The 27,782-nt window shown below is 35.0% G+C and overlaps 1 protein-coding gene across 4 annotated transcripts in view; it reads right to left on the bottom strand.

The window, feature by feature from the left end:
• The window catches only part of EXOC6B (exocyst complex component 6B), a 677,279-nt gene that overhangs the window by 317,123 nt on the left and 332,374 nt on the right, over positions 1–27,782 (bottom strand). For all 4 annotated transcript variants that reach the window (XM_032178396.2, XM_032178398.2, XM_058428899.1 and 1 more), the window contains 8 exons: positions 25,465–25,548; positions 25,051–25,097; positions 23,573–23,693; positions 11,902–11,973; positions 10,423–10,520; positions 8,458–8,563; positions 7,438–7,547; positions 4,435–4,546 (listed from right to left, as the gene is read on the bottom strand). In XM_032178396.2, coding sequence (XP_032034287.1) covers positions 4,435–4,546; positions 7,438–7,547; positions 8,458–8,563; positions 10,423–10,520; positions 11,902–11,973; positions 23,573–23,693; positions 25,051–25,097; positions 25,465–25,548 — 750 coding nt within the window. The remainder of the gene's footprint in view (positions 1–4,434; positions 4,547–7,437; positions 7,548–8,457; positions 8,564–10,422; positions 10,521–11,901; positions 11,974–23,572; positions 23,694–25,050; positions 25,098–25,464; positions 25,549–27,782) is intronic.

The raw sequence follows: 27,782 nt of genomic DNA, 5'->3' as shown, positions 1-27,782 counted from the left end.
GTTGATCGCATCTGCTACTGAGGCTTCTGCAATCTTCGCGTAGTTCTCGAAACTTGGCTTTCAGCTCCATCAGCTCCTTTAAGCCCTTCTCTCCATTGGTTATTCTAGTTATCCATTCTTCTAATATTTTTTCAAAGTTTTTAACTTCTTTGCTATTGTTTTGAATTTCCTCTCGTAGCTCAGAGTAGTTTGATCGTCTGAAGCCTTCTTCTCTCAACTCATCAAAGTCATCCTCCATCCAGCTTTGTTCCGTTGCTGGTGAGGAACTGTGTTCCTTTGGAGGAGGAGAGGTGCTCTGTTTTTTAGAGTTTCCAGTTTTTTTGCTCTGTTTTTTCCCCATCTTTGTGGTTTTATCTACTTTTTGTCTTTGATGATGGTGATGTACAGATGGTTTTTTGGTGTGGATGTCCTTTCTGTTTGTTAGTTTTCCTTCTACCAGACAGGACCCTCAGCTGCAGGTCTGTTGGAGTTTACTAGAGGTCCACTCCAGACCCTGTTTGGCTGGGTGTCAGCAGCGGTGGCTGCAGAACAGCGGATTTTCGTGAGACCACAAATTCAGCTGTCTGATAGTTCGTCTGAAAGTTTTGTCTCAGAGGAGTACCCGGTTGAATGAGGTGTCAGTCTGTCCCTACTGGGGGGGTGCCTCCCAGTTAGGCTGCTCAGGGGTGAGGGACCCACTTTAGGAGGCAGTCTGTCCGTTCTCAGATCTCCAGCTGCGTGCTGGGAGAACCACTACTCTCTTCAAAGCTGTCAGTCAGACAGGGACATTTAAGTCTGTGGAGGTTCTTGCTGAGTTTTTGTTTGTCTGTGCCCTGCCCCCAGAGGTGGAGCCTACAGAGGCAGGCAGGCCTCCTTGAGCTGTGGTGGGCTCCACCCAGTTCGAGCTTCCTGGCTGCTTTGTTTACCTAAGCAAGCCTGGGCAATGGCGGGCGCCCCTCCCCCAGCCTCGCTGCCGCCTTGCAGCTTGATCTCAGACTGCTGTGCTAGCAATCAGTGAGACTCCGTGGGCACAGGACCCTCCGAGCCAGGTGCGGGACACAATCTCCTAGTGTGCCGTTTTCCAGGCCCATTGGAAAAGCGCAGTATCGGGGTGGGACTGACCCGATATTCCAGGTGCGGTCTGTTTCCCCTTTCTTTGACTAGGAAAGGGAACTCCCTGACCCCTTGTGCTTCCCGAGTGAGGTAATGCCTCGCCCTGCTTCGGCTCGCGCACAGTGCGCTTCACCGACTGTCCTGCACCCACTGTTAGGCACTCCCTAGTGAGATGAAACCGGTACCTCAAGCACAAATGCAGAAATCATCCGTCTTCTGTGTCCCTGGGGCCGGGAGCTGGAGACCGGAGCTGTTCCTATTCGGCCATCTTGGCTCCACCCCCCCGTTTATTATTTATTATCTGTTTTTCACTGGTAGAATGTAAGCAAGGATCTCTGTTGTTGTTATTGTTCACTGATTTATCCCAAGGGCATGGAATCAGTGCCTAATAGAGAGTACATATTTTAAAAATTGTAAAGGAAATAAACAAATTAACTTAATAGAACATCTTGTTCTAATTTTTTTTACTTCTCTTAATTAAAAAACTCCATTTCTATACTAGTATTAATCAGTGCTTGACTGCTTAGACCTCTTAATAATAACAGGTAATATGCATTGAGTATTTGCTATATACCAGGCGCACTAAGTACTTTACATGCTTCACAACATTCCTGTGAAACACATGCTACCATTGTCCCCATTTTACGTAGAAAGCAAAGTAATTTGCCCAAGGGCACAGCTATTACGAGGAGGGCCAGAATTGGAACCCAGGCAGTATATATTAGAACATACAGTCTTAACCAATACTCAATTACACTTTTCATAGATCTTATGAAGCAGCCCTAGGAAAATAGCCATTCTCGCTAAAAAAATAATGAATAGTCACATAAAGCTTGAAAAAGAAAAGCGTTCATGTTCTAGTGGTGCTAAAACTGGAAGGTAATTTTGAATTGGCTCAACATGGAGAAACAAAGAAGCCATGAGGAAAAAAGACAGAGCATATGCATAGAAAAAGAAGAGACTGTATAGCCCCAAAACAGAGTAAACACTATGTAACCCCAAAACAAGAAGGGCAGACAGAGAGACATTTGTCTATAGGAACTTTCAATTCCTAAGAGAATTATCTGACATCCTGAAATAGGAATCTGTAAATTTTGTGGGCTTATCATAATTCTATTATCTCTAACTAAAACAATATCCATGTTACTATGGACCTCCTGTAAAAATCTCAATTTTTGTTAGGATGAAATAATTAAATCAATATGGAAGGCAGTACAATACAGTAGAAGTGGATAGGTTTGGGGAAGAAAAACCTAGATTTATGTCTCATTTCTACCATGTTTGCTAGCTGTATGACCTCGAGCAATCTCCCTGGACTTTAATTAGGCTGTCTATAAAATGGGAATAATAACACATGCCCAGCCTGCTTCAAATGTTACTGTACTCACTGAAATGGAATTTGTGAGTGAGCTTTGAAGAATATAAACTGCTCCACAAATGTTACCTATTATGATGATGATTCCAGATGTGAACTCACTTTAGTTACTCATAAAGAAGGATGTGTCTTCTCTTTCCAAAGGTAGGTAGTATAATTATTCAAAGTGTGTCTTGTTAGTAATAAAAAAAACACTTTATGTGTATGTGTCTATACATGTACACACCACAATAACAGCCAAAACAGACAAAAGCGTATGTATGTTTCTTCATTCATATGCAAAGATATTGAAAGTATAGTTCCCTAAAAACACCCAATGACTAAGGAATAACATTTAGTATTCAATGAAATGGTGCCAAAATTACATGGTTCTTCCGTGATAACCTTGTACTGGTTCTTCCTATTATTACCTGACCTGTACAGTGTTTCCTGAAACCCAAGCTGAGAAGTTAGGCCTTTCTCTTAAAATGTCACAGTAAACCAATGGCTCAGCCAGAAGTGAACTCAAGATTCTTCTGAGGCCAAAGCTATTTCTATCAGACCATGTTCTTGCTATGCTACTTGTTATAAAATTGTTAAGAGATTGCTAAATTAAATGACATAAAAACATTTACATGAAGAGTTATAATGAAGAGATAGTTCACAAAATAAATAATAAACTTCCCGTCCAGAAAAAGAAAACACTATAATCTAACAAAAGCAGGAGGTCTTCCTAATTTTCACTCCAACCTTCCTTTTCTGTAACCTTCTTGATTATAAAGGAGGTTAGCTATTTTTCAGATACATAAAGGCAAATGCCTAATATTTCTGTACCAGGCAATAGAAAGGAAGCTCTGTAAAATGAGGGGATTACCCCAAATAAAGTCTAAGGTAATTTTCAATTGAAAGAAAAGTTTCCTATAAGTAGAACTCAATCACTTCCAATGTCCCATCTTATTATATTTTTTTATCTTAATTCAGAGAAAGAGAAAATAACTCCAAAATCAGAAGTAAATGCCCACCTGGCTTCCAGCTGTCTTTATCTATAGGTCAGTATCATTAACCTTTTGCTGCGCTTCACCATAATCCTTGACAGTGTACATTTTAAATGTCAATTTTTTCCTAGAGTAACAGACTTCCAAACTGCACCACCTCTATAGGTAAAACAGATGGCAAGCAGCTTTTCCCTTTCCTTGTGAAAAAAAATTCTTCTAAACTCCTCTCACTTTAGGCACTATAACATCCAGTAAAAAACAGATTGAGGTTACTATGCAATCTTGAGTTTCCAAGAGAGAGAACTTCACATCTTTCTAAATTTTAGAACTACACACCAATAGACCAAATCTCGTTTGCCAAGATACTACATTCAATATATGTAAAATATCCCTCCTCTTTTTATGAGATTCCATAAACCTCCACAGAAATGTGACTATTGCCTTTTCTACACATTTCCTTGATCCCAAATATCTAGTCCTTTTGCAAACAAATTACAAGCTGATAAAGAGTAATTTACCTTTCATACACATGAGATATCTTAAAAATAAAGGCTGACTCTGACACTAACCAAGAACTATGATTGCAATATCCTTGGCATCAATAACTGATGCAAGCAAAATGTGATTTCATATTCTACATTGTACATGAACTGCCATTCACTTGATTGGAACCTGATGCTCAATATATTCTACAAACAAAAATATTTGTATATAATCAATGGCAGGTAATAGAAATGTATTCTAACAATTTCAGAAAGGAAAACCAGTTAAGCTAGTGAAAACAAAAAGAGAAAAACGACTTTTTAGAAAAAATAAACAAATTTTTCAAAGGTGACCAAAGAAAAGAACAAGAGATTTCATTTTGCACTTTCACCATTAGAAGCCTATCAGGAAGAGCATGTAGAAAGTTTTAACGAATTCAGACATAAGGCCCAGAGCTTAGGACATCTGTTCACATATTGACTTGGCTGCCTTCATTAGGAGCAGGTTTACCTCAGTAAGCCCAATATTCTTTCTTTTAATGACATTCTGCAGAGAGTTGCTCAGGGTCCTGGTTAGCAACAGGTTTGTTGATTTACGAATCATGTCATCAACTTCAGTTGAGCTGAAAAAGAAGCATTAAGAGTCAGTCATAGCAGGTAGCAGAATTATTTCGGCAAACAGGGTGCCAGTGGTACTTGTGGTAATAATAATAAAATAATAATAGCAGCAGCAAATAATACTTATCGTAAGTCAGAAAAAGTACTATAATAAACTCTCCTAGCTTTTGTTGCTGAAAAAAAATAGTTTGTCTTCATTTTTGAAAATTGTTTTTCTGTGTATAGAATTCTGGCTTTTTTTTCTTTATTTATTTGAGTACTTTAAGGATGTCACCCCATTTTCTCTGGCTTGCATAGTTTCAGAAAAGAAGTCTATTATAATTCTTATCATTATACTATCATGTAATTTTTATTTTTGGGAATGCCTTCTAAACATTCTCTTTACCTTTCATTTTCACCAGTTTGAATATGATGTATTTAAATATTTTTGTTTGTTTCTTGTTGTTGCTATTATTTATCTGAATTGGGGTTCTCAAAATCTTGAATTTCTTGTTTGATGCCTTTCATCATTTTTTTAATAGTCTCAGCCACTTTATTTTAAAGTATTTCTTCTTCCCAGTTCTCTCAGTCTTCTACTTTAATCTACCATTTGAAATTGCCCTACAGATCTTGGGCACTTTGTTCTATTTCTTTCACCTTTTCTTCTGCGTTCTATATTGTCATGCTAGCTCACAGTACACTGTTAACAGTACATTAAGACTTTAGTTGATTTTGTCTTTCTCACATGAATGCTAGTTACACCATTCCTATTCTGCCATAGGTGCAGGAGTCTGTCCCCTTAGAGGGACCAGTCCCATCATGGTTTTCGGACTACTTAGTTTCCAGTCTTCTATACTGTAGACTGAAACAGAAGTATTTCGTAGTAATTTGCTTTAAAAAATGCTGTGTTTGTGCACGTATTCACATGCAAGCAAGATTAAAAGAAAAAAAAACCATATCAGAAGTGTTATTACTATGTGGTAGAGTTTTCGGTCATTTACATTGTTCCTCTTTGTGCTGTTATCGCCTGAATTCTTTAAAAACATTTAATTTTATTAATATAATGTGAAACAGGATCTCTCGCATATGTATGTGGGTGTGTATATATCCTATTTTTTTAAGATGAGTATGAATGCTAGAACAGTATTTTACCATAGAAATGCCATGTGTTTGCTATTTTTAAAAAATCTTTCTTTCAAAAAGAAAGTTTTGCATATTCAGAATTCATGCAATTACAAATTTTGTCAATATGTATAAGCTTTTTGGCCTCTTCTGTCTAGTGTAAAAGAGAAAACTAAGAGAACAATTATTCTTAAAGCTGCATTAAAATCTGAATGCAGCAGTTTCTCTTGTTTTGAGAGCCTGCATGTAAAAGAAATAATGGTTTTTATACAAATTGTCTCATGTTCCATGTCAGCCTCCAAAACAGATATGACTGACAAAGCAGTCTCTGTCACTCCAGGTTGTAAGGTAAACATATTCCAGGATATAAGATAAATGCCAACTGAACAGTAAAAGGCATCTAGCTTTTTCTAAAATCCCCAAGTTAAATATTTTATTTAAATTTTAAATGTGAAAAATATCAAAGGAAGTTTTCAGGCAAAAACAACATATTTAGGCAAGAAAAAGACATCTGACATTATCCCATTACTAATATTATTCCTTTACCATATTACTTTTCTTCCAAAAGAAGATACAAAAAGTAATTTTGCAATCAACTTGTAATGATTTATCTACAATAATATACCTAACATACCCTACAGACAATTATCTGATATAAGGTCATTTATATTAATGAAGTGGAGACCAGGCAGGTGGGGGATGGAAACCCAGGGTAAAAAAGTTTTGGTTTGTAATTTCGAAAGACAATCTCATTTTCAAGAGAACATTTCTATGAAAACAATTTAATTTTCAGAGAAAAGGACAAATTAATTGTACAAACCCCATGTTTCATTTATTATCTTAGTAAGAATAGTTAACAAAGAAGTGACTCAAACTATTCCCCAACTATGTTTATTTTCAGAGTAGCCTGGCATACCATGCTTTCCATTCATTTCATACATACACTCATTTAAAAAAAATTTCTGAACTGGGTACAGGGGATATTGTGTTGAACAAAGATAAAATGTTTCCATCCCACAAAAGGATGGAACACAAACATCCTCGATTGTGTTTGGCTTGGCTTCTATGTTGCTCCAGCACTTATTAATTGTTCAGCTTCTTAATTAGACTAGGTACTCCTTGAAGACAGGGACCACATTTTCAGCATCTTAATTATTTCTATACCAAGCAGCATCTGACAAATAATACATTAGCCAAAATGTATGGTGAATAAACCAATACATGAATAAAGAAACAAAGGAGCCTACACTCTAGCACGTATAGAAAACATACATATACAAGTAGAGCAATAATGTTTCCAAAGGATTTTATCTGATACTCCCCTTCTGGCCTTAACATTTCATTAAGTAGAATGTCAAAATTAGTATTTTTTGTCTATTTTTTTTTCTTTAGAGATGGGGGTCCCACTATGTGGCCCAGGCTGGTCTTGAACTCCTGGATTCAAGCGATCCTCCTGCCTCCAAGTGATCCTCCTGCCTCAGCCTCCCAAAGTGCTAGGATTACAAAAATGAGCCACGGCATCCAGCCTACCATTTTCTAGTAAACTGTCATTAATAAGTGTTGAAATACAAATCTATAAAGAATAAGATAACATAAATTTTCAAAATTATTCAAAAGTTACCAATCTTCCCTTTCATCGTGACTATATAAATAGAGCAGTGACATGCAGTGAAAAGCTAATTATTAAGATTTCCAAAATCAGGGCTGATGGGACTATCAAAAGTTTTTCAGAATATGTAAATATATGGAGTCACAATCTCAGCACTGGTTACATTTCTACTATTTTGTATTATACCTTAGATGAAGATCTTCTGAAAACTTCAGACAAGCGTAGATAAATTCTTTAATTTGGTTGTAAACTTTTGGCACAAATTCAGAGAAAGGAAACTTTTTTGGAAATGGTTGCTGTAAATGCAAGAAGTAATGAAATCAAGTCACAAACCAACGAACACTGAAGATATTTATAAATAATTTAGGTTGCAAAAAGAACATTCTTCCACACTGTGAATTATCTCCTTAACAAACTCAAATATAAGAAAATATCTCCCAAAGTTTTCTGATATTAAAAAGACATAAATATAAATAAAACAATAATTCAAATGTCCATCATGGAAAGAGATAATCAAATGGGGTTACACACTCAGCAATAAAAATGAATGAACAATGATACATGCAACAATTTGGATGAATCTCAAAAGCATTATGTTATATTGAAGAAGTAAGTCTCAAGAAGTTATATACTACACAATTCCATTTATATGGCATTCTGAAAAAGGCAAAAGTAGATGCACAGAGCCCAGGTTTCTGGTGTCCTGGGGCTGGGCTAAGGGAGGGGTATTACAAAGGGGCATCATTAAAGAATTTTTTTTTTTTGTATAATAGAGCTATTTGGTATCAACATTGTGGTAATGGACACATAATACATTGTCAAAGTCAGTAGAACTGTATACCACAAAGGGTAAATTTTATGTTGTGGGGAAAAAATGTCTTTAAATTTTAATAAAAACAAGTATTTCAAAGTGTAAACTGAATTAGAACATCCGCAGCAATCCTCCAAACACTTTAGAGGTAATAGGACCCAAAGCCATCTGCTGATTCGCAAAACAGGAAATTCTGGTCTTCTCCAAAAAGAGTCCTTCAATGTCAGAAAGGTGATTAAAGTGAAAAAAAGAAAAAGAAAAAAGAATCCTTTGAAATTGTTTTAGAGTTCTAACCCACTGAGTTAAAGGTAATGCTTTCAATCAAACTGATCCAATGGAAGCTTTTAAGAGGATGACAAAACAACCAGAGAAGTTTATTTTAAAGTATTCCTTACCTTTTCCAGTTCTATATCTTGAAATGGGAATTGTCCTACCACCTTTTTGTACATCTCTTCACTTGTTACTGGTATAGGACTGTAGTTGTCAGAATCAAGTATGTTTCTATAAATGGAAGGATAGACAAAGGGAAGGGAAGGATAGACAAAGTCGGGGGGTAGGGGAGGGGAATGGAGGGAAGATGGGTTAATCACAAATATTTTTCTGATGAACTCCAATCTTAATATATATACCACAACCCAAAATGAACATTTCCCAGTCCCTATTATATTCCTTCCACAATATAGCTATTTCATTTTGGATTTAAAGAAGACAAAAAGAAAACTATCCTCTGAAACGAATGGACCACAATTATAAACATATTTCTTAGGAATTGAGATTTACAAATAGGACAGAACATTTCCATGTAAGTGAGAAGTAAACAACAAAAGAATGTGTGCTCTAGAAAAGGCAAAGAGATTTTTCTGTTTGGTTTAATATGATATATAAATGTACTTTATTATTATTATTATTATTAGAGACAGGGTCTCGCTCTGTCACCCAGGCTAGACTGCAGTGGCATGATCATAGCTCACTGTAACCTCAAACTCTGGGGCTCAAGCAATCCTCCCACCACAGCCTCCCAAGTAGCTGAAACTACAGTTGCTCACCACCACATCGAGCTAATTTTTAATTTTTTGTAGAGATGGAATCTTGCTATGTTGTCCAGGATCGTCTCAAATTCTTGCCCTCAAGGGAACTTCCCACCTTGGCTTCCAAAGTGCTGGGATTACAGGCATGACCCACTGCACCTGGCCCATTGATAAGGTTTTTAAAATCATGTTCTATTCTAACTTTCAAAATTGGCAAATGATAAATTCAAACTATTTTCATTTACTTTACCTACTGCTCTATATCAAGGATGACTTTTTTAAATCTATAGGTTCTCTCTCCTTAAATAAACTGGGCATTCTCTAATAGTAGGGACCATACTACCAAAATCAAAACAGAAGACTCACTGAAGGCATCAGATCAGAGCATCTAAGACTATGGATATATCATGTTATTAATTTTCAAATATCCTATAGAGATAAGATTCCCTTAAATACAATTATACCATTAGCTAAATCTAGGTTTTAGAAATATAAATATTTATATTAATATACAGATAAATTAGACTAAGTGATGATCAGAGATATGTTCATAAACCATGAAGAGTAAGAGTAAAGGACTAATGTAAGATCTTAAAGCTATAAGAGTTTGAAAACAGGACAAACTGATCAGGGAAAGAGGTCTTGCAATAGGCAGCATAATCACTTAAAGTAAAAGAGTAAAAGTACAAAAAGAGAAGAAAGTCAAATGAGTTGACCCGGGTTATGTACCAAGAGCACAGTCCGAGAAGACATCTGTGAGTGATAGATGTGACAGAATAACTTTCTTATTATTGTATGCATGTTGCAGTAACTACTTAAATAACAGGCTTCAAACACTGAGCTGTAATATGCCCCTTTGCTGTGTGTAGAGAGGGAAGATGATGAGGAACAACATGAGTGAGTCATCCAAACCGATTTTCCAAAAGCCTAAATTATTCCTAAGTGCTCAAATGCTACTCACTATAATTGAGTTGTAGACTAGGCACGAACCTCAAAGTGAAAACCAAATAACAGAATAAGATGACACCAAGATGATCTGAATGACATGAACCAAGGAATCTGATATTTATCGAAGGAAACAAAAAGGCAAAACAGGGTTTGGGGACTTCCCACTACAGTAGACACTAATACATTGGGACTGGATATCTTGGGAACATAATTTTGGATGTTCTAACAGTTTATTTGAATTCTGGATCATAACCTAGGGTAGCTACAAAATATAAGTAACATATACTTGTTGCTTATAACTACTGAAAACCTTTGTGCATAAATACATGTGTGTACACTAATGCACATGAACACACACACATATGACTATAGATAATTTCTCACCTGAAAATACCTGCCCACTTCTTTAGCAGAGTTTCACTATATTGGTCTCTGATTTCTAACAGCATGTCAAAAAGCTGATTTACAGGGAAACCATACACCTGAAACAAAATAAGAAAATCACTTCAGCGTCTAAGGAAGGAGTTTTTTGTTTTGTTTTGTTTTTTGTTTTTTGGCAAAATGAGAGGGATAAGGTACTGAAAAACATTACATTCTTTGGACAGCAAATTAAATAAAACCATGTTAGTAGAATATTTCATTCACACCTAATATCTAGCATTTATCTCTCAAAAATTAAATAACACCTGGCAAAATGTTTAAGCCAGTGAGAAAAAGGTGAAAATTAAAATCTATATATAAAGAGTATACTATTGGCTAAGTCCTCCCTACATCCCCTCCTATAAGTCCTACTACCTATAGTAAGAGTTCACAGAAGGGAGAGAAAGTAAAAATGCTTTGAATCTCATCCACTTCTAATGCTATTCTATTAGATATAATATGTGGCTCAAATCAACCACCATTATTCAAGACGGTAGTTAAAGAAACTGCAAACTAACTCAGCTGCCATATATGAATTAAGAACATTTTGAAAAACTAATGTAGTCAGTAGTTCAATTAATTGATTTGATGTGAGAGAAAAAAAGGAGGTGGAAACTACATATGAAAACATAATGGCTCAGGGTAAAGCTTGGGAAATGCTATAGAGATAAAAAGACCTAGTTCCTAGGAAAATAATAAACCCAACTTAAAACTAAAAGGTAACTTATCCAAGTTTATGTAGATTTTTTTCTTTGTTTTGTTGTTGTTTTTCTTTTTTTTTTTTTTTAAGACAGAGTTTCACCCTGTCGCCCAGGCTGGAGGGCAATGGCACTATCTCAGCTCACTGCAACCTCCACCTCCCAGGTTCAAGCAATTCTCCTGCCTCATCCTCCCAAGTAGCTGGGATTACAGACACTTACCACCACACCCGGCTAATTTTTGCATTCTTACTAAAGACACGGTTTCACCATGTTGGCCAGGCTGGTCTCAAACTCCTGACCTCAAGTGATCAGCCTGCCTCAGCCTCCCAAATTGCTGAGATTACAGGCGTGAGGTACTGCACCCAGTCAGATTTTTTTTTTTTTTTTTTTTGAGACAGGGTCTCTATCACCCATGCAGGAGTGCAGTGGCGAGATCATAGCTTGCCACAGGCTTGAACTCCTATGCTCAGGCAATCCTCTTACCTCCACCCCCGGAGTGCCTGGGACTACAGGAATGTGCTACTGCTACTGCTGATTTTTTATGTTTTTATTTTTTGTATAGATGGAGTCTCACTATATTTCTGAGGCTAGTCTTGGACTCCTGGACTCAAGCAATTCTCCTACCTCAGGCTTCCAAAGAACTAGGATTATAGGCAAAAGCCACCAGACCCAGTCAAGAAAAAGGTTTAGAGCTGATGATAATACTAATCTAGATAAGCATATGTAAACAGAAGTCACATACCTGAAGTGTGTCAGCAAAAAGCACAATGAGGTTCTTCAAATCTAACACAAGGTTTGGATCAGAACAGTAAGACTAAAGTAAATAAAAGACAAAGGAGGAAAAATATGTTATTAGTAAAAATGCAATTAAATTTTTATTTATTTAATCTTTAATGCTTTATCTGACAAATTCTTTACCTGGTAAATTCTTTCCCTAGAAATAATTCAACACTTCCCTGGTACAAGGTAACACCAGGTTCAGCCAGGGAACAGCTGAATACAGCAAGTTCGATAACCGTGATCTATACTTTTAACGCTTGGGAATTTAAAAATGCACTTCTGAATAACTCTTTGGTTAAAGAAGAAAACAAAATTGACACTTTTAAAAATGAACAACTATAAAATACTTCATATCAAAAACTATGGTATGTGGCTAAAACCATTTTCAAAATAAATTTGTATTTTTTTATGTAAACATCACAAAACACAAAAGATTGAAAATAAACAAACTAAGCACTGAACTGATGAAACTATGGGGGAAAGCCAATGAACCATAAGTAAATGAGAGAATAAAATTAATTAAGTTAAAAACAGAAACTAATGAAATTTAAAAAGATATGGAAGATTCGATTAAATAAACCAAAGACCAAGTTAAAAATAAAATCAATTAAATAAACAAATCTTAGACAAAACTGATTAAACAATAAAGAGAAAATAAAAAATATGAGAAATACAAAAGAGAAAATAAGAACAGAGGAAAATAAAAATTACAAATAATGTCCATGTATAACCTCATATCAACAAATCAGAAAAGTTAACTGACATGGAAAATAATTTCTGTGGGCAGAATACAAAGATGTGTATGTCATTATTGTAAAAGTTCATTGATTTTGAGATTCAAATTCTTTAATTATAATTTTTGTTACTTGCTCTCTCATTGGTCTCTCAAGTCCTGAAAGAGGTGTTTTGAATTCTCCCACAATTATGCAGCCTGTCCATTTCTCTTCATATTACTAACAGTTTTTGTTTTATACATATTGATGCTCCCTTATAAAAGGGCTATTACCTTTTCATTAGATTAAAACTAGTATCAATACAAAATATCCATCTCCTATCCCATTTTAAGATCTTCAACTTCATTTCTATTTTCCTTGTAGAATACCACCACTTCTGCTTCTCCTTCTTTATTTTCAATCTTTTCAGCTAATCTTAATTTATGAATATCTCCTATAAACATAGTATAAAACTTTTTAATGTTTTGTCATTTCCTGGTGATATGGTTTGGATATTTGTCCCCTCCAAATCTTACATTAAAATGTGATCCCTAGTGTCAAAGGTGGCACCTAGTGGGAGATGTTTGGATCTCTCATGAGTAGCCCAGTGCCCTCCCCTCTAAGCCAATTTTTACTTTGGATTCATACCATCCTTTGGCTTGCTTCCATCATTTTTCGCCTGTTATAATATCCTGGATATCTTAAGGAATCTCTCACTTGTTCTTGGCTTTTGTACTAGTTTGAAATATTATGTAACAATTGTACTGTGGTACAATTAATAACTGATGAGCCAATACCAACACAATATTATTAAACAAAACCCATAGTTTACATTAAGGTTTACTCTGTGTTATATATTCTATGGGATTTAACATACATAAATTGATATGTTCCACCATTATATTATCATTGAGAACTGTTTTGCTGTCCCCCAAATACTCTGTGCTCTGCCTGTTCATCCCATCCCTCCCTCTCCCAACTCCCAGGCAACAGGGATAGTTTTCTTGTCTCCATAGTTTTGCCATTTCCAGAATGTCATATAGTTGGGATCATATAGTATGTAGCCTTTTCAGATTGGCTTCTTTCATTTAGCAATATGCATTTAAGGTTCCTCTGTGTCTTTTCATGGATTGATAGCTCATTTCTTTATATCACTGAATAATATTCCATTATACGAATGTACCACAGTTTGTTTCTCCATTCACCCACTGACAAACATAGTTGCTTCCATGTTCTGGCAATTATAAACAAGCTGCTATACACATCTGTGTGAAGGTTTTAGTGTGGAAGTAAGTTTTCAACTCATTTGGAAAAATTCCTAGGCATACACCTGCTAGATTATATAGTAAGACTATGTTTCATTTTATAAAAAACTGTCAAACTGTCCTCAAAGCTGGCTGTACCATTTTCCATTCCCACTAGCAACGAATGAGAATTCCTGATGCTGCACATTCTCTCCAGCATTTGGTGTGGTTCGTGTTCCAGATTTCCTTGATGATATAGGATGATGAGCATCTTTCTTTTTTTTTTTTTTTTTTGAGACAGGGTCTCACTCTGTCTCCCAGGCTGGACTGCAGTGGTATGATCATGGCTCACTACTGCCTCAGGTTCCCGGGATCAAGAGATCCTCCCACTTCACGCTCTAGAGTAGCTGGGACCACAGGCACATGCAACCATGTCTGGTTAATTTTTTAATTTTTTTTGTGTCTCACTAAGTTGCCCAGGCTGGTTTCAAACTCCTGGAATCAAGTGATCTTCCTGCTTTGGCCTCCCAACGTGCTGGCATTACAGGCATGAGCCACCATGCCTGGCCTTGTTTTCTTGTTTAAGAGGTCATTATATATTTTGAACACCAGTCCTTTATCAGATATGTGATTTGCAAAGATTTCTCTCAGTCTGTAGATAGTCTTTTCATTCTCCTATTGTCCTTAATTTGTATCCACCTAAATACTGAGACTTAATCAATATTTTCTCTCTCAACATTATATAAGTGGAAATAAGCCATATGTATAATTTTTTTTCTCGCTTCTTTCATTTAACATTATATTTGTGAAATTCATGAACGCTATTGTATATAGCTATACTTTGGTTATTTTCATGCTCTCTAGTATCCAATGTTTGAGTTTAACCCAGATTATCTATTTTACCACTGATAGACATTTAAGTCATTTCTCATTTTAAAATCCAACAATGATGGACAGATATTCTTGCATGTTTATTATGGTGTATTATGGCAAATTACTGAAGAGAATATATTTAGAGAAAAGTTGATCCATGGGGATCTTTAAATTTATAAGATATTACACTTTTTCAAAGTGTCATCAATTTAAACTTATTCCCTTCATAGTGTATCAGAGTTTCTACTGCTCCATATCTTTATCAACGTTAGTACTGTTAATTCTTGAAAAATGTTACCTGATTTGGTTCTAATTTGCATTTTACCAATATACTAAGAAGGCTGAACACCTTTCACATGTTTTCCCAGCCAGGAGGATTCCTTCTTTCATAAACTGTTTGTCCTTTGCTCATTTTTTCTCTTTTGAGATGTCTATCTTTATTGTAATGATTTGGTAGGAATTCTTCATATATTCCAAATTAGTTCGTGCTGTTATATACAAATACCATTTTTCACTATGTGGCATATTTTCCTACTATCTTTTGTGAGGTTTTTTTCTTATAATTTTAATGTAGTTCGATGTTTTGTGTCTGAATCTTTTCCTTTATGGATAGTGCTTTTAGTTTTCAGTTAAGAACTCCTTCCATATCCTGAATCATAAAGATATTTCTCATATTATCTTCTAAAAGATTTATGGTTTTGGCTTTCACATTTTCATATTTTATCCACCTGAAATTCAATCTTTGGTGTATATTTTCCTCCATCATGACAGTCAGCTGTCCCATTGCTATTCATTCAAGTCTGTCTTCTATCCACCGACCTCCTGTGCCACCTAATATATATCCCAAGGATCCATATATGTGTGAGACTGTTTGAAAGTCCATTATCTATCCAATGACAATATCAGAGGATCTTAATATGATTTTTCAATGTCTTGATATCCAAATACATTATTCTCAGTCTTAAGGAATCTCTCACTTGCTCTTGGCTTTTGTACTAGTTTGAAATATTATAATTAGGTTGTAAGGTACCCATCTTCCCTATAATAAAACTATTGAAATTTTGATTGACACTAAATTAAATCTACAGGTCAATTTTGAAAGTGCTGATATCATTGTAATAATAACTCTTTTAATCAATGAACATGGTTCATTTTTACTTAGGACTTCTTTAACCCATTTTAATTTCTCAATGACATTTTAGAATTTCTCCACAGGGGTCCTGACTACCTTGAATACGTTTTGGAGGACTGCTTTTATTAGTTTAAGGAATTCTCTCCAGTTTCTAATTTACTAAGAAATTTTACCATAAGTTTATTGTGTGTTTTATTAATTGCTTTTCTGTATTTACTGAAATGACTATATATTTTTTGTTTTTTAATCTGCAATTAAGTGCATTATATTAACAGACTTTGTAATATTGAACTAAGCTAGCATTTGCTACTAGAAACTCAACCAAATATATTAATGTTTGTTGTAAATGGCTAGATTCTGTTTTTAATATTTTAAGATTCCTGATTTATATTTATAAATAAGTCTGATCTATATTTATGCATTTACAAGTTCTTATACTACCCTCATCTGGTTTCATTATCAAGATCATGTATGCATTATAAAAGAGTTGATACAAAAGAAGCAGGGTTGAGAAAAGAAAAAACATAAAAACACAAAAAAAATTAAGACGAATTGGCATTTCCCCGTGTCTATTCTCTGAGTATTTATGTAAGAACAAAATTGAAGATAAAACTGCCTAGATAGGAGATTTCTTTGATGGAAGAATTTTGACTGTTTTTTCTTCTACTTCTGGTTCACCTTTATCCTGAAAGGAATAGCCTTTTCCAGCTTAATGGGGTAAGGGCAGCATATTAGACTGTCCATCTTGAATAGGCCCAAGAGGCTGTGAAAATCCAAGTTTGAGTTATGAACTCTGGACTAAGAAGTTACCTCAACAAAAAGGCAGCTTGAGTGTTTAACCTATCTATCTACTTATTTCCCTTCAATTTAGCTGAGTAATTCCTTACTATCCTTATTAAGTACTTTAATACTTAAATGAATATCTTATATGTTATATATAAAATGCAGCATTTCCGATTGTTTCCAGCTGAGGGATTGGTATTAATAACCTGGTCTTCTACATTCCTAAAATCATAAATATTACTTTGTAAATTTTTCTTCCAGCCCATAATTTGTATTTGCTAAAGAACGGCCATTCTATTTGTTTATTGTTGTCTCCCATGTGATATAATTGGTTTTCTTCAAATATTTTATGACTCTTAGCTGTTTCTTCATATTTTGGACTGAAGGACTAGGTTGATTAGTATAGTTGAATCTTAAAAATATCTTTTCAGTATTATCGTATTATCATTAACAATCATATTAGCAGATCTCTTAATATTGAACCATTCCTGAAATGAATTCTCCTTCATACTAGGCATATTAAATCTTTTAATATATTGCTAAATTTACTAAGTGAAGTAGATTATGTAAGATCTTATGTTTTGAAATCAGCACTGAGAATGTTGCACATACTAATGCATGGAATATCGAATCTTTCAAAATGTTTCCATTTATACTAATAATTTAATCAGAAAAAGTAAAGAGTAATTTTAAACAGCCATATATAATGCTAGAAAATATAGAAACATTTGATAAATAATGTAGTCACATAGACAGAGTGTTTTTGAGATTTGATTTGATGTTTGGGCTGTTGTTATTTTGTTTGCTGGGTACTACTAATAAAATAAATAGTGTCATGAAATACAGTCAGCATTTGTGCTACCAACACTCTGTCTCTTAATGTATAAAATGGTTCAATGAGTAAATCTGTGTTAATACTGACTTGTTTCTTAATAACTTTGTCAAGATATAATTCCCATACCATACAACTCACCCATTTAAAGTACGTAATTGAATAGTTTTTAATTGTTTGTATATTCACAGATATCTGCAACCCTTATCATAGTCAAACTTTGTAAATTTTCTTTACTTTAAAATGAAACCTATGTAATAAACCTGCACATCCTGCACATGTACCCCAGAACAAAAAATTAAAATTAAAATAGTAAAATGAAACTCCATATCTACCTTTTAGCTATCACCTCTTTAATCCCTAAGCAATCACTCATCTACTTTTTACCTCTACAGATCAATGCTGAACTAATGATTTTTTAAAAAGAAGGTATTTTGTCATTTATTCTTCAGTTAAAAAGAATATACAATAGATCTACAAAGAAAAACTCCCTAAAGATTAATGTTCTCCACAGATCTACACTTTGAAAAAAATCAGCACACTTGAAAAGTGTCCTGCTCTTAATAGTATCAAATAAAATTGCATGCTGAAGAAGAGAGGGTGCATTTTTCTACTGAGAGATTTAGAGATCTGTTACATTCCCAAATGCATCAGGAACACAAAAAAACATTGCTTTAGAAAAAAAAAAAAAAAAAAAGACAGTGCATGGAATGAATCTGATTTCTAAAGGAAAGATAACTTTTTTCAGGAAACAAAATAAAATTAGAGAATTCAGTGAAATGGATAGATATAAAATAAACAAACAAAATCAGAAACTTTTCTCCCACAGAATGATAGTAATACTAGTTAATAAATATGATGGGGAAAAAAAAACCTTCTACAAAATATTACCTGCAAAAAAAAAAATAAAACACCTAAAATAGTACTTTGATGGGAAGTATTATTAAATATTTTACCAAAAGACATGAAAGGCAAATAAGTAACCAAAATATATATCTTCTTTGGTGAAAAATACCAGAGCCTGAAATGTGTCAATCTACAGATTTACTGCACAACCAAATTATATCTCAATTTTTAGGGGTGTGGACTAGAGGTGGAAGGGTTGTAACAAAGTGATTCTCAAGTTGACTGGAAGAATAATAAGGGGATAAATAGCATATTTTAAAAAGAAGATTTAAGAGGATACACGTATCTTATAAAAAATTAAGCCGGCCGGGCACAGTGGTTCACGCCTGTAATCCCAGCCCTTTGGGAGGCCGAGGTAGGCCAATCATCTGAGGCCAGGAGTTCAAGACCAGCCTGGCCAACATGGCGAAACCCCATCTCTACTAAAAATACAGAAAAATTAGTCGGGCATGGTGGCAGGCACCTGTAATTCCAGCTACTTGAGAGGCTGAGGCAGGAGAATCACTTGAAGCCGGGAGGCGGAGGTTGCAGTGAGCTGAGATCACACCATTGTGCTCCAGCCTGGGTGACAGAACGAGACTGTCTCAAAAAAATAAATAAATAAATAAAAATAAATAAAATAAATAAAAATTAAGCCACACAATATCAGATACAATAATCACAACAATGTTGTAGTGATTGAAGGAGCAAGAATTCAAATGATATGACCTAGAAATAAACCTTAGTGTATACATAATATATAAAAGGTAGCCTTCAAAACATGTAGGGAAAGGAGATATGGACAGACTGCTGTTTCTGCCCCCAAAACTCACATATTAATGCCCTATCTCCCAGCATGGCTATACTTGGAGATGGGGCTTTTGGGAGGTAATTAACATCAAATGAAGTGATACAGGTGAGGCCCTAATCCAGTGGGATTGTTCTCCTTATAAAAAGAGAAGGAGAAGGCTGGGCGCGGTGGCTCACGCTTGTAATCCCAGCACTTTGGGAGGCCGAGGCGGGCGGATCACGAGGTCAGGAGATCGAGACCACGGTGAAACCCCGTCTCTACTAAAAATACAAAAAAAAAAAATTAGCCGGGCGTAGTGGCGGGCGCCTGTAGTCCCAGCTACTCGGAGAGGCTGAGGCAGGAGAATGGCGTGAACCCGGGAGGCGGAGCTTGCAGTGAGCCGAAATTGCGCCACTGCACTCCAGCCTGGGCGACAGAGCGAGACTCCGTCTCAAAAAAAAAAAAAAAAAAAGAGAAGGACAGAACAATCCTTCTTCAGCAGGCATACACTGAGGAAAGGTCAAGTGAGGACAGAGTGAGAAGGCAGCCTTCTGTAAGCCAGGGAGAGAACCCTCACCAGTAGCTGACCATGTGGACACCTTAATCTCTGACTTCCATTCTCTAGTACTATAAGAAAATAAATTTCTGTCATTTAAACCACCCAGTCTATGATATTTTCTTACGGTAGCCTGAGCCCACTAAGACAGCAGATTATCACAATGATGTTATTGGAAGTGATGAGTCATTTTCAAAATAAGTAAAGAGAGTCCAATCTCATACCCTATGCTAAAATAAATTATTTATGGTTGTAGAAAAAGGAACTACAGAAATACTAAAATTAAATAAAGATAAACACATATGCTTTGTAATGAAGAACACATAAATTATAAAGTAAATGATCAATAAAATTAACTACTGAAAAACGTTAAAACTTTTTGAAGCTGCAGAAAAGGTAAGAGACATTAAATTAAGAAAAAATATTTACAACATATTATCAGATGAGGTTAACATTAACGGCTAATGTCCATCTTTCAATAATAATAGTAAAATGTTTAAAAACGTGAAAATATAAGATAAAGGCAATGTATATGAACAAGAAATTCTATGAAGATATACAAATAACATGGAAGAGATTTTCAATATCAGTATTAATTAATTTATTTATTTATTTATTTATTTTGAGACAGAGTCTTGCTGTTACCCAGGCTGGAATGCAGTGACACTGTCTCAGCTCACTGCAGTCTCTGCCTCCTGGGTTCCAGCAATTCTCCTGCCTCAGCCTACCAACTAGCTGGGATAACAGGTGCATGCCATCATGCCTGGCTAATTTTTGTGTTTTTAGTAGAGACGGGGTTTCACCATGTTGGCCAGACTGGTCTTGAACTCCTGACCTCAGATGATCTTTCCTCCTCGGCCTCCCAAAGTGCTGGAATTACAGGAGTGAGCCACCATGCCTGACCTAATATCAGTATTATTTTTTTAAAGCATAATAAAATAAGATACAATTTCTGAAATTATAAATTATTTTCTGTTTTTAAACATAATTTTCTGTAGAATAAAAAGAATAGGGAAATAGGCATTCTAGTAGATGCTGCTCAGAGTGTTAAATAGTTCAATAGTTTGGGAGAGCAAATGAGTAATATCTAGAACCTAAGAAATGTCCAAATACCTGTACTCACTATTTTCATTTCTTAAGAACTTGCTCTAAGTATGATCAATTGTGTAAGGATATGTTTATAACAGTATTTACTGCAATGCTTTCAATAGCTAGAAAAAAAACAAAACCAAAAACCTTCTTAAAAGCCCAAGATATAAAATGAATCAATTAAAAATAACAATATAATCCTACAATGCCATATTATATATTAAAATTAAATCATATTCATCAGACATTAAATGAAAAACACAGCATGTTCCTATTTAAAACCTATTATATATTGTACAGTTTATTTATATATTCAAAAAGGGACATTTATATATCAGAAAGCTAATAATAACCATGCAAGGGATGATGACTAAAATGTTCTTAATAATCAAAATTTCTATTCTAATATAGAAATATATTTTTATAATGTTTATCTGTTAGAACATACAACTCAATGGGGAAAAAGTAAGGCACTCAAAAAATGATCCAAAGACAATGGGTGCACTACCACTACAAAAAAAATGAGATCCTTAATCATACTATAAATGAGAGTAAATAACAGGTGGTTATAAACATATAAATGTGTAAAAATCTAATTATAAAATAGTTAAGCAACTTTTTAAAAATCTCAGAACACACAAAAACATGTAAAAAACGTTTCAAGTTTGCCAGATTTTATTATAACAGAAGAATAAAATGATAAAAATGTCAGATCAAGTCCTTGGTTGCATATGTACAATGAGAGAAAATTAAACTTAAGAGAAGTATTATCCGATATATAAATATTTAAAAGTTCTGTATACTATAACAAACACCATAAGCAAAAATAAAAGGAGAGAAATATTTGCAACACATTCAATAATGACATATCCTCTTTGGATCAAACCCACATACATATTAACCAATCTCCTAGAACTTGCTGCTTAGATGGCACAAAGGCATCACAAAGTAATCATTTCGAATGTAAACTCATTATCTCCCCACTCCAAACTATCAAAACTATTAACACTATCATCCAAGAAGGGAAACCATTCACCTAGGCATTTCCTTGATAGTTCTTTTCCTTTTACCTCTTATATCTAATCCATCAGAAAGTACAATTAATCTTACTTCCTAAAAATCTCTTGAATTCAACCATATCTCTCAATATTTACTAACACTCCTTGACCCAAACTATCATTATCACTTGCCTGGAATACTAGACTAGCCTAGCAATTGCTTTTGAATTCATTCTTACCCCTCATCCACTGTCCACACTTAAGCCAGAACAATCTTTAAAACTGAAAATCTGATCATCTTACTCCAAGTTATCCCACCTTCACCTTGAACACATCTACACGTAACACACTCTATTCAGCCCACTGTTTAAAAGGTCAAGTAGATTCTAAATAACATGGCATCTACCTACTTCTCTTTTCTTACTTCACCCTGTGTTCTATCCACTCTGGACTTCTTTCAGGTCTCTGAGAGGGCTATGTTCCCTTAAAACAGATTTTTACACATAGTATTTACTCTATCTGGAACACCTGCTGATTAATTAGAAAACAGAGTTCATGGGTCATGGATGATTTTTAAGTTTCTAGCTAGCACAACTAGATGGATACTACAGTCACTTAAAGAAATTGTTTTAATGCTAAATTATCTTCCATCTTTGACTCTTCACTATTATTCCTCAAACACTTTGAGATAAGAGCCCTTGCACTACTGTTCTTTAGGACTGAAATGATCATTTAATTGGTCTTCTTTGCATAATGGTGACTCATTGATATTCTAATCTCAGAATGTCACTTCAAAAGCAAACACAGTTTCCTAATCTGTCATTCTATTTTCATTGTCTGATCACTGTCTGACATTCTTGTTACATGTTTATTGGATATCTCTTCCAATCAAAATATAACTCTCTGAGAGCAAAGACCATCTATCTTGTTCATTGTCATATTCCCACTGCCAAAGCATAATCAATCTTTAAGAAACACGGAAGGAAGGAAGGAAGAAAGGAAGGAAGGAAGGAAGGAAGGAAGGAAGGAAGGAAGGAAGGAAGGAAGGAAAGGGAAGGAAGGAAGGGAATTAAGAGCCAGCATTCTATAACTGAAATAAAGTGGATTATCACGAAAAATATATGCCACATTAAAATATATCAATAGATCACGGGAACAGAACATTGGGCAGCTTAATATGTTACGAACATTTTTTTTTCAGAAGATAACAGTAGAACTGTGAACTCCAAATCAGTCTTTATAATATTAATAGGCACTATAGAAGGCAAAATGGTATAGTGGCTAAGAACATGGGCTCTAGAGTCAGACCATCTGGGTTTCAATCTGACTTCTACTTCTTATTGTATGGCATTAGGCTGGTTACCTAAGCTCTCTGAGGTTCAATTTCCCAGACTATAAGGTAAATATAGTAATAATAATAATACCTACCTTTCTAGGGTTGTAGTGAGGATGAAATAAGAGAGTATGCATGAAGTAAACAGAACAACGTCTGACACATAGAGAGAATAATCAATAGACATTAGCTGCTATTTTCTTATTGCAAAGGGCTTCTATAAAAGTGAGCTCAGTGGTAGAAAATGTGATAATTTGAAGCAGCTACTTCTATGTCTCTGAAGGACATCTATAGCTCCAAGTGAATGATTCCAAAGACATACATATGTTGATTTTAAAGCAGTAAAACACTGAATATATAGATAATCAGCTCTAAATAACAACTTCCCTTGGGCTTCTTACATACCGAGTGGGTACGGAGTGCTGCGATGGTTTTTGAAAGTGCCATTTCCCACAGTTCATCAATGTAGGCTCTATTTACTAAGCCCTGGGTTGTATGTAAAATGTGATCTTCAACCACAAAAAAGCTAGGATTGAGGAAAAAAGAAAGCACAGCTGTCAGAAATTACAGTTTTATTACTCTCTCTGGGGTCTGACAAGCATTAAGAGATACCATCAAATGCAAAGTTAGTGGTCATTTTTTTCTTGAAGAAAGTTATTCAGTAGAATAAATGAAATCAGACTACTTGGACTAAAAATTATGTCTGTGATCATGATATCTTCATAACCACTCCTAGAGAGATCAGAGTTACATTTCTATTAAATTTCTATTAAATGTTAACAATGCTATCCAGTAGTTTAAAAGGGAGGAAAATGTGTAGAGGTAATGGAGGCAAGTTTTGTTATATTAAGAAAATACCCAGCCATCAATACATTTCAAAAAAATGAATTTTAAAGACATCATAAAAGCTAATATATACATCATATATATATTATGTATTCTTTATATATTTTAAGAATCCAATGCACAAAATATCAAAATAATTCCCATCATGTGGACTCTATCATCAAAGTCTTGAAAAGGCATCGTATAAAGGTTTCAAAAATGCGAAGTTATGTTTGAACAATCTTGTGGCTTTTTGTTATTATGCATTTAAAATGTAGCTTTCATTGTCTTGCCTAAATATTCATATTAATGAAAAAAGTCTTTATTAGGGAATTTTTATGATATATTTTAATAACTACTAATTACATTGAAACAATTTAAATCTGAAAAAAATAAACCTGATGAAGAATCCAAGTTATTTCCTTTTCTTTTAACTGCAAAGTCATTATTTTGCAATTAGAACAAGCTGCCAGTATTGGGATGTTTATTTGGGAAATACAATTCCGTACCACTATATACACCCTAGATGAGGGTGGCAAACTATACAGCCTATGGGATAAACCTAGACCACTGCCTGTTTTTATAAAGATTGTTTTATTGGAACATAGCCATGCTCATCATTTACGTATCATCTGTAGCTACTTTTGCACTATAACAACAGAGCTAAGCAGTTGTGAAAGAGACCATATGGCCTACTAAGCCTAAAATATTTCACTATCTGGCCCTTTTGGAAAAAGTTTGCCAACTTTCGCTGATTCTTTGGTTCCATCTACCAAAAACAAAGAAACAAAACATCAAGTGTAATAAGATTACAATTCAATGTTTTTCTCACTTTATCCACAAAAATGCCCTCCAGCAATATAAAGTTGAAACCAGCAGGATGTTCCTTTTAAATCATTAGAAAATCAAAAACAAATCTTGTCTTAAGGATTAAAAAAAAGAAAATGAAAAGAATTTCCTAAGGAAAACCTGATTTATTTTTCCAACATTCACAAATCTATGTATGGAAAGAGTATAAATTCCAATAAATATATATATATATATATATATATACCTACCCTACAATTTGATTAAAATACTTCCTGTAGCCATCTAAAGTTTCATGCTGCAACAAAGCAAAGAAGAAAAAGTTATCATTTCTGTTTTGTTACATTAAGACTAAGTTAAAATCGGTCACTTAATCTCTTAAGGCTCAGGTCCCTACATGATATCTGATAAGGTAAAAATAATAATATTATCTACCAATGAAGAGGAAATACAACAGCACATATCCAGTACTTAGAACAGTGCCAGACACACAGCAATCAATAAATAATGTTTTCTTACTGCAAGTCACATCCACCAAAAGTGGTCTCAGAATGACAGTACACACATACACACACACACACACACACACACACACACACACACGCATCAAAAGACATCAAGGAGGAAAAGCAAAAATGTGAGAAAAGTGAAGATGGTAATCCTACCATGTTAGATGGAGGTTGAAGTACCAAACGAGCCTGTTTTCGCCTCTGTTTTCGGTAGTAATTCTCAAATGTTTCCCGGGCACCCTGTAAAATAAAGAAAAGAAAATGGGTTGACACAATTGGACCAATTACTCTTATATTTCAAGGGAAAAGAGAAGGTCCCAGGTCTGGGATTTGAGGTAGTATCACGTTTCTCAAAATCTGCTATTTTAACATTGATGTTAACAATAGAAAATACAAATAACTATTACCATTTATTGAACCTTAGTTACAAACCTGTAAGGATGTGTACAAAATATCCTTACAAGGAAACTACCAGAACTTAACCACCAGCACACCAAAGCTGGTTTCTGAATCAATTGTCTCAAATTCACAAGAATGCAGGGAAACCAACCTTTCCATAAGTTATGATAACAGGTAAGAAAATGTTCCTTAAAAAACTCACAGAGCATTCCAGAAGAAAAACATCCAGAATAAAAACCAGCTTTCAAATGAATCATGAACAAAGGGGAAATGGGAAGCAGGAAAAAGGCAGGAATTGAGAACAGTAAATTAGTATTCCCCCTTAGGTTATAATCCAGCACAGGATTAAACCCGAAAAACAAAAAACAAAAGCATGAAGATTCTTGGTGCACAGTTCCCACTTTTCGTTTAGGGTTTCTGGGCTTAAAATGAGAAGTGCTCTACGTAATAATATCTGACTCATGAGCTGTGTACTGGGTTGAATAGTGGTTTCCCCAAATTCATGTCCTTCCTGGAACTTCAGAATGCAACCATATTTGGAAATAGGGCCATTGTGATACAATTAGTTAAATTAAGATGTGATCCTATCAGTGGAGGGTGGGACCTTAATAGAGTATGTCTGGTGTCCTGAAAAGCTGAAAAGAATAGACACAGAGACACATGGGGAGAACACCACGTGATGACAGAGGCAGAGAATAGAGTGATGCAGCTGCAAGCCAGGGAACATCAGAGATTGTTGATCACCAGCAGGCACCAGAAAAACACAACAAAAGATTCTACCCAGTCTCAGAGAGAAAATGGCCTTTCTCATGCCTTGAGTTTGGAATTCTAGCCTCCAAAACTGGGATAGAATACATTTCTGTTGTTTTAAACCACTCAGTTTATGGGGCCTTGTTACAGCAGCTCTAGGAAATGAATACAAACTCAGTGTGTTTAGATTATCACACCCCACTTATTAGTGAATTCTTCTTTTATTTTTATTTATTTATTTTTTTTGAGACATAGTCTCACTCTGTCACCAGGCTGGAGTGCAATGGCACAGTCTCGGCTCACTGCAACCTCCGCATTCTGGGTTCAAGAGATTCTCCTGCCTCAGCCTCCTGAGTAGCTGGGACTACAGGTGTGCGCCACCATGCCCAGCTAATTTTTGTATTTTTAGTAGAAACAAGATTTCACCATGTTAGCCAGGACGGTCTCGATCTGTTGACTTTGTGATCTGCCCAGCCTCCCAAAGTGCTGGGATTACAGGCCTGAGCCACCACGCCCGGCCCTGAATTCTACTCTTAATCCAAAGCTTTTCTAAATAAATAAGAGTAAAAATGGAAAGAGAGAATACCAGTGGTAAAGAGAACTGCCTTTGGAACCAGAGACTATTATTACATTTTAATAGTGACTCTGCCCCTTACTAGCTGTACAACTGCTATAAATAGCTGTATAACTTCCTACCACTAATTTAAGTTCCACTATTTAACTTTCACTAATAAGTGTGCCACGGTTTTCTCATTTGTAGACATGCCAACATCATATGGTTGTAATGAGGATTTAGAGGAGTTATAAAGCTCTTAGAACAGTATCTCATGCAAGCGCTTATTTTAAAAATAAATAAGATAAAATCAATGATTAAAGTAAAAGCCCTGCCCACCTAAAAAAAGTATAAATGCCATGCAATACCTAGTTTAGTTTTCCTCTGCCTTCCTGAAAAATTGAAGAACTTTATTCAAGATGATTTATTTGTTAGATTCCCAAACTGGTCCTAAAAAATTGGGAAAGTCGACTTAAGGTACTAAGTCATGTAAAGACACTAATGTAGCTCAGGGGTTGGCAAACATTTTCTCTAAAAGGCAGGATAGTAAATATATGAGGGCTTCGTGGACAGCTACTCAATTCTGCTGGTGTAGTGCAAAAGCAGCCATAAACAAGACATAAACAAGTATGGCTGTGTTCCAATAAAACCTTGTTTATGGAAACAAATTATAATTTTGCAAAGTTTTCACCTTTCATGAAATATTCCTTTTCTTTTTATTTTAAAAATGTAAAAAACATTTTTAGTTCACAGGCCCTTCAGAATTAGGCAA

The sequence above is a fragment of the Hylobates moloch genome, unplaced genomic scaffold (genome assembly GCF_009828535.3).
Source record: "Hylobates moloch isolate HMO894 unplaced genomic scaffold, HMol_V3 SCAFFOLD_15, whole genome shotgun sequence".
Taxonomy (NCBI): Eukaryota; Metazoa; Chordata; class Mammalia; order Primates; family Hylobatidae; genus Hylobates; species Hylobates moloch.
The sequence above is the reverse complement of the archived record's forward strand: the minus strand, read 5'-3'. Positions and strand labels throughout refer to the sequence as shown.